The 14955-nt window shown below is 45.2% G+C and overlaps 1 protein-coding gene across 3 annotated transcripts in view; it reads right to left on the bottom strand.

The window, feature by feature from the left end:
- STK32B (serine/threonine kinase 32B) overlaps positions 1-14955 on the bottom strand; it is a 489957-nt gene that overhangs the window by 84928 nt on the left and 390074 nt on the right. For all 3 annotated transcript variants that reach the window (XM_049886552.1, XM_049886553.1, XM_049886554.1), the window contains one exon: positions 12096-12133. In XM_049886552.1, coding sequence (XP_049742509.1) covers positions 12096-12133 — 38 coding nt within the window. The remainder of the gene's footprint in view (positions 1-12095; positions 12134-14955) is intronic.

Here is a 14955-nt window from a genome sequence, read left to right as displayed (position 1 = left end):
AGCACTTGACTACTAGCTGAAAGGCTGGAGATTCAAACCCACCCAGAGGTGCCTCAGAAGAAAGGCCTGGTAAACTGCTTCTGAAAGGTCACAGCCTTAAAACCATATGAAGCAGTTCTACCCTGCACACATGGGGTTGCCATGAATCAGAATCTACTCAGTGGTGACTAATAACAACACTATAATATACAGTATAAGTTATTTTAAAATAGTGTTGTAAGTTATGTATTAAACATATATTATTTTCATATTTTGATGGTATATTTTTTATATATATATGTATTTTTTTACTGTGGTCAAAATATATACAACTGTTACTGGTGCCTCAAAGCCTTAAATGAAGGTTCTTGCCTTTCACTGGCCAAGAATGAACAGGTAAGGCACACAGAAGTTTCCACACGAGCAAAGCTGTATTAAAGAGGCTTGCAAGCGGAGATAGGAGGGCCTAGGCAATGCTTACCCCGTCTCCCAAAACAAAGGATTTGCACGGGTTTTTAAAGGTTTTTGAGGGGGAAAAGATTTATGTTTATTCATAGGTATAGACGGGGTTTTCTGGCAAGTGTCCCACCTGGGTGGAGAGATGTTAACTACGGTGTGCGCACAGCAGCTTTCTAAGATGGCTTTAAGACAGCTCCTGTTCTGAAGGCTTCTGGAATTTGTAGCAGAACTTATTATGGGGGTCGCGCCTGCGCAGTCCCTCCTGTGATGCTGGTTTGATTCCTATCTCGGGTACTTGCGTCAGGCAGAAGTCATCCATCGGTCACCTTGGTCACCTTGCAGATGTCTGTGCGTGTTCCAGGGACCAGGTCAGGCTGGTCCTTCTGGAAAATGTCTTACAAGGGAGTACACTGTTTGCTCTTTCCTTATGGCACATTCCAGGGTATGGGGTTTATGTCATTAGCCAAGCACAGAGTATTGTAAGTAAGTTGCCAGTTGCAGGGCTCCTTGTCTAGGGGCTCAGTTCCCGTTTCTTCCCTATCTCACAACAAAACACTCTCCAATTCAACAATTTATACATGTATAATTCCGTGACACTGACTACGCTCTCCATGTTGCGCAACCATTCTCAACCTCCTTTTCTGAATTCTTCCATCACCATTAACGTAAACTCAATGCCTCTAAGCCAAAACTCCCCTTTCCCTCTCCTTACTGCATCTGGTAACCACAAATACTCTTTGGTTTCTATAATACTCGCTTATTTCGTGTAAGCGAGGTCATACAATATTTGTCCTATGCAATTTTTAATTGGAAAAATTCTGAATTCTGAAAACATATCTGGCCCAAGAGTTTCAAATAAGAAATCATAGACTTGAGTTGCACAGTCTTCCATAGTAGGGTTCTATCATATTTTATTCAACATTTCTCCTTTTACGAGTATTCAGGTTATTTCCAGTTGTGTTTGCTTGTCTCATTATTATAAAATATGCAGCAATAAACACTCTTGAACATATCTTTAGATACTGGCGATTTTATTTTGACTGGATAAAATCCCAGAAGTGGGAATTCTGGGTCAAAGGATATGCGTATCGCTTTCCTAAAAGCTTGTGATGATTTATGGCCTTTTAAACAGAATGTGAGTGTGCATATTTCTCTGCACTCTTACCAGCTCTAGCTGCTACTAGTGGTTTTCAATTTGCAAATCATATGGTAAGAGTGGTGTCTTGCTGCTGGTGAGGCTGCACACTGTTCTTGCAGTCAGCCTCCCTGTGAGTTGCCTCTGGAACCTTGGCTGATTTTCAACTGAGACACATCAACCTTTTTTTCTGCCGAGTACATTGCAAATACCTTCTCCGAGCCTATTGTTGGTCTTTTGATGCTGTTTATAGTGACTTTTGTCATGTGGATATTTTCTTAAGACCTTTTTCTTATGAATCCTCAGTTTCTAGAAGCCAATTCCAACCTCCAAGAATTTACATATTCTCTTACATTGTCTTGTAATATTGTCATAGATTGAATTATGTCCCCTTCTCCCCCCAAATGTGTGTATCAATTGGGCTGGGCCATGATTCCTGGTATGGTGTGATTTTCCTATATGTTGTAAATCCTGCCTCTATGATGTTAATGAGGGAGGATGGGTAGCAGTTGTGTTAGCGAGGCAGGACTCAACCTACAGGATTAGATTGTGTCTTGAGGCAATCTCTTGAGATATAAAAGATATAAGCAAGCAGAGGGTTGGGGCCTCATACCACCAAGAAAGCAGCACCAGGAGCAGAGCGCATTCTTTGGACCTGGGGTCCCTGTGCCTGAGAAGCTCCCCGACCAGGGGAAGGTTGAGGACAAAGACCTTCCTCCAGAGCATAGAGAGAGAGAGAGAAATCCTTCCCCTAGGGCCAATACCCTGAATTTGGACTTGTAACCTACTAGACTGTTAGAGAATAAATTTCTCTTTGTTAAAGCCATCCACTTGTGGTATTTGTGTTATAGCCGCACTAGATAACCAAGACAAAAATTTATCTTTAAAATTTAAATAACATGGAGTATATTTTCTGTGCAGTATGATACAAGGTTCTGACTTTCTTTACTCCTATAGGGACAGCCAATTGCCCCTACATCTTTTATTGAAAAATTCTTCTTTTCCCAATGACTTGCAATGCTATCTGCATTATCTATTAAGTGTCGAATGTACTTTGATCTGCCGTGGATTCTCTCTTCCACTGACATATTGTCTATTGTTGAGGCAGTACTACACTGGTTTAATTACAATATACTTATAGACTACTGTAATATTAAATAGGAGTGGTGCACCCTAATTATTGTTTCTTTTCAAGGCTTTCTGGTAATTCTTAGGCATTTATTCTTGCGAATGAATGACAGACAAACTTTGTCCAGTTTTGGAAAATACTCCCATTAATATTTTGAAGGGATTAATTTATACATTCATATGGGAGGTGTTGACATTTAATCCCTCCATCCAGGGTCATATTCTGTCTTTCATTCAGATCTTGCTTTATTCCTTTAATGTATGTTTGGTGTGCTCTTCATTTAGGCTTTGTAACTTCCTGGATAAATTGATTCCCATATTATACAGCTTTTGGTCACTATTTTGAATGACAATATTTTCCATTTCATTTTCCATCTAGTTCTGGGTTTTATTTTTCTCCTAATCTCCCATGGCAGAGGCTGCTAGTCATCATCCAGCATCCCACTTCCCTTTCTCACGTAAAAAAAAAAAACAAAAAAAAAAAACCAGACCAGTTGCTCTCAAGTCAATGCTGAATCATGGTGGATTCGAACTGCCAACTTTTCAATTAGTAGCTCAGCACTTGACTGTTTGCATCACCCAGGGACTCCTTTCTCATGCAGTAATAGAATTTTTAGCTGGGTTCATGGCTACCCAGCTAAAGACTACATTTCCCAGTCTCCCTTGCAGGTGGCCATGGTCACATGACCAAGTCTGACCAATGGGATGTGAGCAGAATGTATGGGCAACTTCCCTGTTGTGACTTTAAAAAGAATGAGAATGTCACCTCTCATCCTGCTGCCTGTATGCTAACTTGGGGGAACATCTGGGACCACACGAATGAGGAGTAACAAAGTAGAAGCCTGAGTCCCTGTGGACATGCATGGAGGAGAGATTGGACTTTTAATTGAAAAATAAATAAATTTCTGTTTTGCTTAAGTCCCTTTTTTTTTTCTTGAGTCTGTGACACAGCAGTTAACCTGTCTCTTAATTTTTGAATCTCCTATTAGCTTTATCGTCTTTTAGTTTAGGAGACCCTGGGTGGCACAAATGGTTAGTCTCTTGTCTGCTAAGCAAAAGGCTGGTGATTCGAATCAACCCAAAGTCACCCCAGAAGAAAGGCCTGATCCAAAATATTACAGCCTCAAAAACTCTATGGAGCAGTTCTACTCCGACACCCATGGGGTTGCCATGAGTGGGCATCAACTCAACAGCAACTGGTTTGGTTTTTTTAGTTGAGTCTCCTGGTTTTTCTAGGTATAAAATCACATTATCTGCACATAATGATGGTTGTATTTCCCCTGTTGATTGAAAAAGAGGGAGTCCCTCAACAAGCTAGACTGACACAGTGGCTACAACACTGGGGTCAAACAGCAATGACTGTGAGGGTGGTGCAGGACCAGGCAGTGTTTTGGTCTGTTCTTCATGGGTAGCTATGAGTCAGAACCTACTCAATGGCACCCAACAACAACAATGACAACAGGTAGTTATCAGGGTTAAGTGGGGTGGTTAGGGATGGAGAAGGTGTGCCAATCCCAGAAGAAGAGAGGGAGCAAGTCATGTGGATCTCCAGAGGTAGCGGGTGCTAACAGAGGGAATTGCCAGGACAAAGCCCTCTCATGGTCCAGCAAGGAGACCTGTGGAGCTGGGGTGAGAGCAAGAGGGAATGGGGAAGTCGCTCAGAGTGCGGCAGACTGTGTAAGGTCTTCTGGGCCATGGAGAGGATGCTGGCTTTTACTGCCAGGGAGAGGTTATTGAGAAGGAGTGACATGATATAGCTCACCTTTAAAGATCACTTTGGTTGCTGTGAATGGATTATAGGGTCAAGAACTGAAGCAGGATTACATTCACAGGTACAGGGATTAGGACTTCATACATATTTTGGGTGCATACAATTCAATCCATAACAGAAGCTATCATTGCTGATACACGGAATCACCCAGCAGTATCATGAGTAATAGTGACTCTTACCTTCCAGGGTGATTCTAGCTCCTTCCCTAAGCATTTGAAGAGAAAGCACCCAAAGGCCTTCCTGAATTTTGCTGGAGCTTCATTTATCCCTTCTGAAGCAACACTGCACAAAAAGCTATTTCCACTCTACTCCCCACTTTCCTTCTCTTCTCCCATCTCTGCCCCGTGATGAAATATCCCCGTGTGGGTATTTATCAAATGAAAGATGGCATGGGTATAGCCTTATACAGTCATCTCACTGGGGTCTACAAGGCCACAGCCTGGGAGATGATGGAGTCTTCTTGGAGGGGATAGCCTGCCTTGAAGTCAATTACCAGGTGAAGGGCAAGTGGTCAGCCAAGAACCTGGGTGGTGGGCCTCGGCTGGGCACAGAGTCAATTGTCTCTGGGCCTTGCCCTTTGGAATTCACACTTTGAGGGATTGCAGTGCCAACCTGTGTCCCCTCAAAATACATGTAAAATTTGCGGCCCTTGTGCCTGTAGATACAATCCTATTTGGAAATAGGGTTTTCTTTGTCATGTGATCAGACATAAGTAGGGTAGGCCCTAAATCTATCACTTCTGAATTATAAAAACAGCAGATTAGACACACCCACACTCACACATACATGGGTGGGAGAAGAAGGCTGATGCCACTTGAGGATTGTCTGCACACCAAGGAAGCAAAGCATACCCAGGACTATCCACAAGGAAGGAACCAACATGGCTGAGACCCTGATTTGGCCCTTAGAACTGTGAGAAAATAATTTTTTTCCTCTTTAAAGTCACCCACTTGTGGTATTTCCGTTATAGCGGCACCAGGTAACTGTCTTAGTCATCTAGTGCTGCCATAACAGAAATACCACAAGTGGATGGGTTTAACAAAGAGAAATTTATTTTCTCACAGTCTAGTAGGCTACAAGTCCAAATTCAGGGTGTCGGCTCCAGGGGAAGGCTTTCTGTCTCTGTTGGCTCTGGAGGAAGGTCCTTGTCATCAGTCTTCCCCTGGGCTAGAAGCTTCTCCATACAGGAACCCTGGGTCCAAAGGATACACTCTGCTCCTGGCACTGCTTTCTTGGTGGAATGAGGTCCCCCAAATCTCTGCTTGCTTCTCTTTCCTTTTATCTCTTGTAAGATAAAAGGTGGTGCAGGTCACACCCCAGGGAAACTCCCTTTACATTGGATCAGGGATGTGACCTTAGTAAGGGTGTTACATTCCACCCTAATCCTCTTTAACCACAGGCAGAGATTATGATTTATAACACATAGGAAAATCACAAAATGGAGGACAACCATACAATACTGAGAATCACGGCCTAACCAAATTAACACATATTTTGGGGGGACATGATTCAATCCGTGACACTAACTAAGACAGAAAACTAAACCAAACTAAGTTGCCGTTGAGTCAACTCCAACTCATGGTGACCCCATGTGTGTCCAGGTAGAACTGCTCCATAGGGTTTTCAACGGCTGGTTGTTCCCAGCTACCCTATGGGAGAAAGACCTGGTGATCTGCTTCTGTAAAGGCTACAGCCTAGAAAGCCCTGTGGGGCAGCTCTATTCTGTCACACGGGGCTGCTATGAGTTGAAATTGACTTGACGGCACCTATCAACAGCAACAACAATGTAGGTCACCAGGAAGACACACCCTGTGGATCCTTGGGAGCGGGTGCTAAGATAGTGCCCATGAGGATGCTGGTCAGGAGGTAGGATGGAAGGGAGTCCACAGGAGAAGTTTGCATTCCACATTTCCTTCTGGACTCCTTTCCCTCTCATACACTTGAATTTGGAGTCAAGTCTCTTATGAACAACCCCCAGGCCCTGTCTTAGCTGGTTTACAGGGTCTACACTATGCCTAAGCAGAGGTCAGAGTGGCGTTGCTGAAGAGATGCATCCGAAGGCCCTAGGAGGGTGAGAATGACAGCGGTGGGCCCTGCTGTCCCTGCCCACAAGACAGCGCCGGCAGGCTCCAGCTGCCCCCGGCTCTGCCATTCTTCTCACTGCTCCTATCACTGCATGTCCAAGGCACTGCTGCTGATTTTAACGCTAGCTCCTGATCTCTGAATCAGGGTCACAGGCCCCAGGCACCACACAGAATTCTTCTTTCCCTCCCACTTCATGGAGATCACGGCAAACTTGTCACAGGACAGCCATAAAAAGAAAAAGGAACCAAATCAAATTCCACTGTGCCAGCTTGTCCAAGCTTCGTCTGGCTTGTGGCAGTAGGAAGATGGGCTGTGTTTTCAGGACATGCCTTTGCCTGATGAAGAATGAAATGATCTCTGGATTTTCTTCTCCTCCATTCGCTCTGACTTTCTCCAGGGCCTTGATGGTGGGGTAGGAATGCAGGACCTTAAAAAAATATCTGTCTGCTCCAGGTTCCCCCTTGGCACAGGTGAACAGTGTAAAATAACAGGTAGGTAGAAGAAACACGACGCTTCTGGGACCACTGAGCTCCTTTGCTGAGATTTGGGACGCTCCCACCCCAAAATAGTTTCAATATCTCCCTCTAAATTCATGTGATTCTGCTTCAATACAGTCGCCTCGGCGTTTGAATCCTATCTGATTTAATGCTGGAGGGAAACCAGCTAGCCAAAGGCTTGGTATGCATAGACAGCTGTTATGGATTGAACTGTGTCCTCCAAAAAGATATGTTGAAGTCCTAACCCCTGTATCTGTGGACATGACCTTGTTTGGAAATAGGCTATTTGAGAACATGATCAGTTAGGTTAACATGAGGTCCTGCTGGAGTAGGATGGGTCCTAATCCTCTCTGAATGGTGTCCTTATGAAGAGGAGACACAGAGAGACAGACAGAGGAAGGATCACATGCAGCGATGCAGCTGCAAGCCGAAGAATGCCTAGAGCCACCAGAAGCCAGGAGAGAGGCATGGAACAGACTCTCCCTCAAAGTCCCAGGAGTCAACATAGTCGACACCCTGATCTTGGACTCCCAACCTCCAGAACTGGGAGACACTACATTTCTTTCCTATAAGTCACTTCCTCTGTAGTACTTTGTTTCAGCAGCCCTAGGAAGCTAATACAGGAGCCTTCAAAATTTTAGTTGCTTTCACCTTCTTTGGACATGTTGTCAGGAGAGATCAGTCGCTGGAGAGGGACGTCATGCTTGGTAAGGTGAAGAGTCGGCGGCAAAGAGGAAGACCCTCAACGAGACGGACTGACACAGTGGTTGCAACAACGGGCTCGAGCACGACAATGGTCGTGAGGACGGTGCAGGAGCGGGCAGTGTTTTGCTCTGTTGTACGTGCGGTTGCTATGAGCTGGAACTGACTTGGTGGCACCTAACACCAACAACGACCTGGTTCCATGGCTCTTAGTGCTAAACCCTGAGATTTCTGGTTTGACTGGTTCCTGCAGCATAAGCAGGGCTACCTGATCAACGCACTTCCCTTCGTATTTGGCACTTAATTTTATGCAAGCATGTTAATCACAGTGAATTGCATCTGCGGAGAAGTTTTCATAAGACTTTCACAACTGTGGTCTGTTCCTTGCCGCGACCCTCTGAGTTGACACGCCGGCGTGACCTGGTCAACTGCCGTCCAGGTGATTCCAGCTCGTGGCGACCCCACGTGTGTCAGAGTACAGCCGTGCGCTCAGTAGCATTTTCAGTGGCTGATTTTTCAGAAGTAGATCACCAGGCCTTTCTTCCGTGGCAGCTGTGATTTGACTCAAATCTCCGACCTTCTGCTCAGCAGCCGATGCACTGACTGTACCACCCAGAGACTCGGAGTTACCAAGGATACTATCCTTTGACATTTAACATCCTTTTACATTTCTCTTTGCTATCTCCTGTATCCTAGGACATAGAAGGGTGAAAACCATGTTTCCTGACTCCCTTGCAGCTAAGGTTCTGGACTAGGTTTAGTTTCTGCCAATGAGATACACTCGAGGGAGATTTGAAAGCTAGGAGGGAAGCAAACACCATCTTTCCAGAAAGAGCCAAAGACTCCAGCAATCGCAGATAGGGGCGTGTGCTGAGGCAGGACTTCTTTAAACAATGTCTCATCACCATGTCAGGGTGTGAGCCGCCGAGGAAGTTACTGTCTACTCCAAGGTCCCAGAGCCAGAATTCAAACCCAGATACTGCTGATCCCAAGGCCAGTTGCCTTCCTATTTCATTAAGCCATCTTTTCTAGGGGACGCCGAAGCCCCCACAGAGAATATGAACTGAGGACATGCAACTGTCCTGTGATGGAGCTGGCTCCACCCCAGGTCACAGGATAAGACCATGCTTCCCTGCTACGTCACAGACACCTTCCCTAACCCATTCTGGCATGCAGGCTCTTCTCCATACAAACCGGCTGCTTGACGCAGGGACCATGCCACATGCCTGTCCAGCCCAGTGCCAAATGCTGTTCTGGGAACATCCTCATTTCATCGAGAATCACTGCTCCCAAAGCAGCATGACCAACAGAGAAGAGTTGGCCCTCTGCACCTGTTATCCTGTTTTGAAGTATGGTTGTCTTTTGTTATGTTGATGTAGTCACACCAGTGTTGGGTGGGTTCTAAACCTAATCCTTTCTCAGTGGCATCTTATAAAGGGGTGTGTAGACACAGATAGACAGACACGTAGGCGGAAGACAGATGCCACATGAAGGTACATCTATAAGCAGCCAAGGAACGTCCAGGACTATGGACAAGGAATGACGCTCCCCTGAAGCCCATGCCCTGATTTGGACTTCTAGCCTCCAAAACTGCGAGACTAAAAATTTTGTTCTTTGAAGGCACCCACTTGTGATAGATTTTGTTACAGCACCATTAGGTAATTAAGATACCTGCTGAGTCTAATGTAAAAGTAGTGTTTGCATCCCTAATTTAGAGAAGCATGGGCTTCCCAGATTGATGTGCCGTGCGTGTGCTGGGACTGTGAGGGACCTGCTTCAGGGTCAAGGAGAAAGGGGGAAAACATTTTCTGTGCCTCACCCTTCACTCGCCTTATTCTATGAACAGGTACTACAGCTGGAGGATAGGAGAGAGCAGGACTCAGAGAGGTGAAGGGATTTGTGGTCCACTACTTAGCCTCCTCTGCCTTTGCTTTTCTCCTCATCTGCAAAAAGGAGGATAACCATGGCCCTACTCCACAGGATTTGTGGCAGGAGTGAATAAGCTAATATTTGCAAAGGGCTGAGGAGATGTGCTTGGTACCTAATGAGCAATTACAATTATTATGAAGCAGAGCTAGAATTTGGACCCAGGCGCTAGCAGGAACACAGAAGGGAAGAACTTTTTCCCATTCGAAATTTCCATGAGAGGGATTTAAGTACAGTCTTAGTCCTGCTCCGCCCCTTCTTCACTCTCCCCCGAGGGGAGGTGAAGTGAGGTGATATGTTGTTGTTGTTAGGGGCTGGAGGGTTAGTCCCATCTCATAGCAACCCTATGTACAACAGAATGAAATACTGCCTGTCCCTGTGCCATCCTCACGATTGTTGTTATGCTTGAGCCCATTGTTGCAGCCACTGTGTCAATCCATCTTGTTGAGGGTGTTATGGAAAGGTTAATTTGTGATGAACAAACTGGCCTTGCTCAGCCCAGCTCTGCTCGGCTTCCTCTTAGGAACGAAGACGTTTGCACACTTAGGACCCCTTCTCTGTTCCTCTAAGCTATCGGTCTCATTGGAGCAGCTCTTTACCAGACCCAGGTAGGGCATCTGAGTGGTGAATCTCTCTCCTTCTGGGGTCCTGGGGTAGGATGCCTCTTTTGGCTTTCGTGAGAACCCAGCCTTTGTCGGGAATGAAGGTGATATCTTGGCTTACATCTGATACTTCCTTATTTCTCATTTGTTCAAATCCCATGTGGTAAAGAGCTCTCAGAGACCCCTGCACTAAGTCTTTATGACTTTCAGAGCCTCTTATGGCATTAAACTATAGTCAGAGCCTTCCCCATGGCCTTCTGCAAAGAACTTCATTATGCCTATCATGGTAACATCTAGAATAGCTTTACATAGCTTGTCTATGCTTTGCCCTTAAACTCTTGGACCCCCATCTAGAATAAATACATCCGCTGTTGAACCCGCAGGCATAGCGGAAACATCTCTATCCCCCAACTCGTCTGGGTGGCTTCTCACGCTCTTCTCAGCGACTATAAATCTCCCATCTGAAGCAGTGTAAACTACATATGCTCAGTATTTTTATTTCCTAGAGTCTCTTACTTCTGGCTTGATGGAGATAGAATATAAAATATTTTGACAAGAGAGCAGGGGGTGTTGATGATGCTGGTCTCAGCATTTTTGGGGAGTATCCATCATGCTTATAAACAAATATGTTTATATGTTTATAACAGATGGAAAGGGGAGTCTTTGAAATGAGTGTAGTTAATGAAGCAAACACATTGGCCATGATGGAGTGATTGCTGTGTTAGAGACAGCTGCCATTGAGTTGACCCCAATTCATAGCAACCTCACGTACAACAAGAATGAAATGCTACGTGGTCCTGTGTCATCCTCACGATTGCTGGCATGTTCAACTCCACTGTTGTGGCTATTGTGCCAATCGATTTCTGTGTTCCCGAGTATCACATCCTTAGAGAGCTCATGCAGAACACACAGGCCCAGGATGCTGAAGCTTGGACCTTTGATTTTTATCAAGTCCTCCAAATGACTCTGATAAGACTAAAGTTGGACAGCCATTGACTTGGACCCTTGCTATTCAAAATAGTGTAGGCATTACCTGGGAGCTTATAGAAATGTGGGATTTCTAGCCCTGGCTTCTGGCCTACTGACTCAGAATCTGCAGTGTAACAAGCCCCCGGGGATCTGTATACACAGAAGCCTGGTATAGCCCATGAGGGAAGGCTTACGGGATTATCAATTATTGACTTCCAGCTTGCCAGACACATGCTCTCTCATTTGATTCTCATGGCAACGCTGGAAGGAAGGTACCATTTTCCTCATTTTGTAGAAGACGCTGAAGCTCAGAGAGATGATGACTCTTCTAGAGCCACAGGCTCAACAGTGGGGGAGCTGGTGTCTGAAACCCAAGGCTTCCAACCTTACATCCCACACTTGTTCCCACTGTGGCTTTGTCTTCCTCATACCAGGACTTGAATAACGATGTCTTCAGACATGAAACTATCAAATATGTGGGACTCAATTTACCATGGCAGGCTGTTGACCAGGAAATTTACACAGTTGTTCATCTACCAGGGTTGAAGGAAAAATAGTTTTCTACCCATTGCCATCGAGTTGGTTCCAACTCATGGTGACTCCATAGGACAGAAGTAGAACTGGTCCATAGGGTTTCCCATGCTGTAATCTTTATGGAAGCAGACTGCCACATATTTCTCCTGAGGAGTGGCTGGTGGGTTTGAACCGCCAAACTTTTGGTTAGCAGCTGAGCACTTAACCACTGTCAACCCTAAAATCCAACTCACCAGAAGCCCCTCATTTCCCAACGCATCAAGCTTTCCACTGCAATAGTCTCTATAAAACATTCATAGCAGGCTTACCGTACTCATCCAGTAAGATGTTGTCGGGTTTGATGTCTCTGTAAAAGAAAACACAGAAGCCGAGGCTGTGATTCCTGGGGCTGACTGACGGGCACACGGACAAATCCCCGACAACCCCCCGAGAGCTTGTCTCTCCCCCAGCGTGAGGGCCGCAGACAGGGAGAAGAGAATCATTAGGGCAATGGCAATGCGCCTGCGTCCCCTCTTCCTTCTCTTTCCTGGAATTGCAAGTGGATTGCTGTGGATATTATTTCCCGAATATTCTTAGCAATTTCTGGCCTCTCCACTCCAATCAAAATGATCACAATGTTCTCGTTGCTGTTAGGGGCCGTCAAGTAAATTCTGACTCACAGCGAGCGGCCCCGTGTGACAGAGTAGAGCTGTCCCATGGGGTTTTCCAGGCTGTAATCTCTACAGGAGTAGATGGCCAGGTCTTTCTCCCTCAGAGCTGCTGGGTGGGTCCGAACGGCCAACATGTTGGTTAGTAGCCAAGTGCTTAACCATCACACCATCAGAGGTCTTTAATGATTACCACAGTGATCACAAATATAACAACCACAACTGCTCTTTGCACACCTGGTCTGTGCCAGCAGGTATAGGCACTTTCCTGTAATCCGCTCACTAATGACACATGCAGGCTTTATGCCTCCACGTTACATACAGTAATAGACACAAGAACTGAGGCTCAGGGAGGGTGAGTAACTTGTCTGGGTCAGAAGTTGGCAAACTAAGGCCTGTGGGCCAAACCCATCTCTCAGTGCGCTTTTGTATGACTGGGTGAATTAAGAATGGCATTTACATTTTTAAAGGGTTATAAAACAAAAGAAAACCAAAAACAGAGGACTATATGACAGAGACCGTAGGTGATCTGCAGAATCAAAAATATTTATTCTCTGGCCGGTTATGAATTGAACCATGAACTCCAAAAAGATACGTTGAAGTCGGAACCCCTATACCTGCGAATGCGAACCTGTCTGGAAATAGAGTTCTCTTTTGTTGTATTTGAAGCCCTGGTAGTGCATTGGTTAAGGGCTTGGTTGCTAACTGTCAGGTTGGCAGTTTGAATCCACCAGCTGCTCCTTGGAAACCCCATGGGGCAGCTCTCTGTCCTATAGGGTTGCAGTGAGTCAGAATGGACTCTACGGCAGTAGGTTTGGTTTGATTTTTGTTATGTTAATTAGGTCCTACTGAGTAAGGTGGATCCTAAACCTAATCCCTTCTGAGTGATGTCTTATAAAGAAAGGAAAACAGATACAGACGGACACACGGGGGCGGGGAGTAAGGTAGACACCAGGTGAGCATCTGTCTACAAACCGAAGAACATCAAGAAACGCCCAGGGCTACAGAAACTGAAGAAGACAAAGACAGACCTTCCCCAGAGCTGACACAGAGAAAGCAGAGTCCTGCGGATGCCCTGAATTCAGGCTTTCAGACTCCCGTCCTGTGGAACTGTGAGACAATACATTTCTCTTCTTTGAAGCCGCCCACTTGTGGTATTTTTGTTATGGCAGCTACTTTATTAGCACTAGGTAACAAAGACATGGCCTTTTACAGAGAGAGTTTGCTAACCCCTTGGTGTAGGGTCCCACATGCAGTGAACCACATGCAGCAGAGTCTGGCCTGGGAGTATCGAGAATGTCCCGCTCTACATTACTGTCTTAGTCTTCTACTGCTGCTGTAACAAAAAATACCACAAGTGGGGGCCCTTAAAGAACAGACATCTATTTCTCACAGTTCAGGAGGCCACAAGTCTAAATTCAGTATGTGACTCTAGGGGGAGGTCCTTCTTTGCCTATTTCAGCTTCTAGTAGGTATGGTGATCCTTGACGTTCCTGGACTTGTAGGGGGGTCAGCCTTGTGTGTCTGTCTTCTTTTGGCATCTCCCTGTGTGTGTCTCTGTGTCTGTTCTGCTCTTTTTATAGCTCAGAAGGGATTAGATTTAGGGTATATTGGTTAAGCGCTTGGCTGCTAACTAAAAGGTTGGTAGTTCAAATCTACCAGCTGCTCCTTGGAAACACTATGGGGCAGTTCTACTTCATCCTGTAGGGTTGCTGTAAGTCGGAATCAGCTTTATAGCAATGGGTTTGGTTTTGCCTACTCCCATGTGACCTCATTAACATAACAAAAGGAAACCCTATTTCTATACAGGGTCACGTTGACAGGTGCAGGGTTAGGACATCAGCATGCATTTTTGGGGAGGGAGACCCAATTCAGTCCTTAACAATGACCATCAGAGCAAAGGGTTCCCAATGCCATGCAGCACCTTCCTAAAGGCAGGGGCTCTGCTTTCCTCATCTCTGCAGCCCCATCCCTGACACAGTGCCTGGTACCGGTGGGTGCGGGAAACATTAGTGAGAAGAGGAGAGAAAGACAACCTCCACTGGCCTCTCTAATCCCAATTTCCTTCACATTAACACGGACGTATTTTCTGGACTGCTGTATTAAAACCATCAATTTTAGAAATGCTTGCCCCACTCACTCTATAATAAATGTCAAATCTACTGAGACTAATGATAGCTTTCTTCAAAATAAAAAGTGATGGCATCTGAGTTTTTTAAATATTAATTCTACCTGAAAATGCAGTGTGGTTATTTGCATAATGCAATGCAATCTGTGGGTTTGGGGTTGAAAAGAAACACTAAATATATATATTATGTACGTATACATATATGCTTATAGGGTAGCTATGAGTCAGAATTGACTCGGTGGCAGTGGGTTTGGTTTGGGTTTGGTATATAGATATATAAACATTTTTACCTTCATTGGGACTTTTTAAGTCTATGAATATTTACAAGCAATAAGTAAATGGACCACAATGACAAACCCACAAAACATCAACGGTGAAGAAAGAGCTGATTCA

The sequence above is a fragment of the Elephas maximus genome, chromosome 5, assembly GCF_024166365.1.
Source record: "Elephas maximus indicus isolate mEleMax1 chromosome 5, mEleMax1 primary haplotype, whole genome shotgun sequence".
Classification (NCBI taxonomy): domain Eukaryota; kingdom Metazoa; phylum Chordata; class Mammalia; order Proboscidea; family Elephantidae; genus Elephas; species Elephas maximus.
The sequence above is the reverse complement of the archived record's forward strand: the minus strand, read 5'-3'. Positions and strand labels throughout refer to the sequence as shown.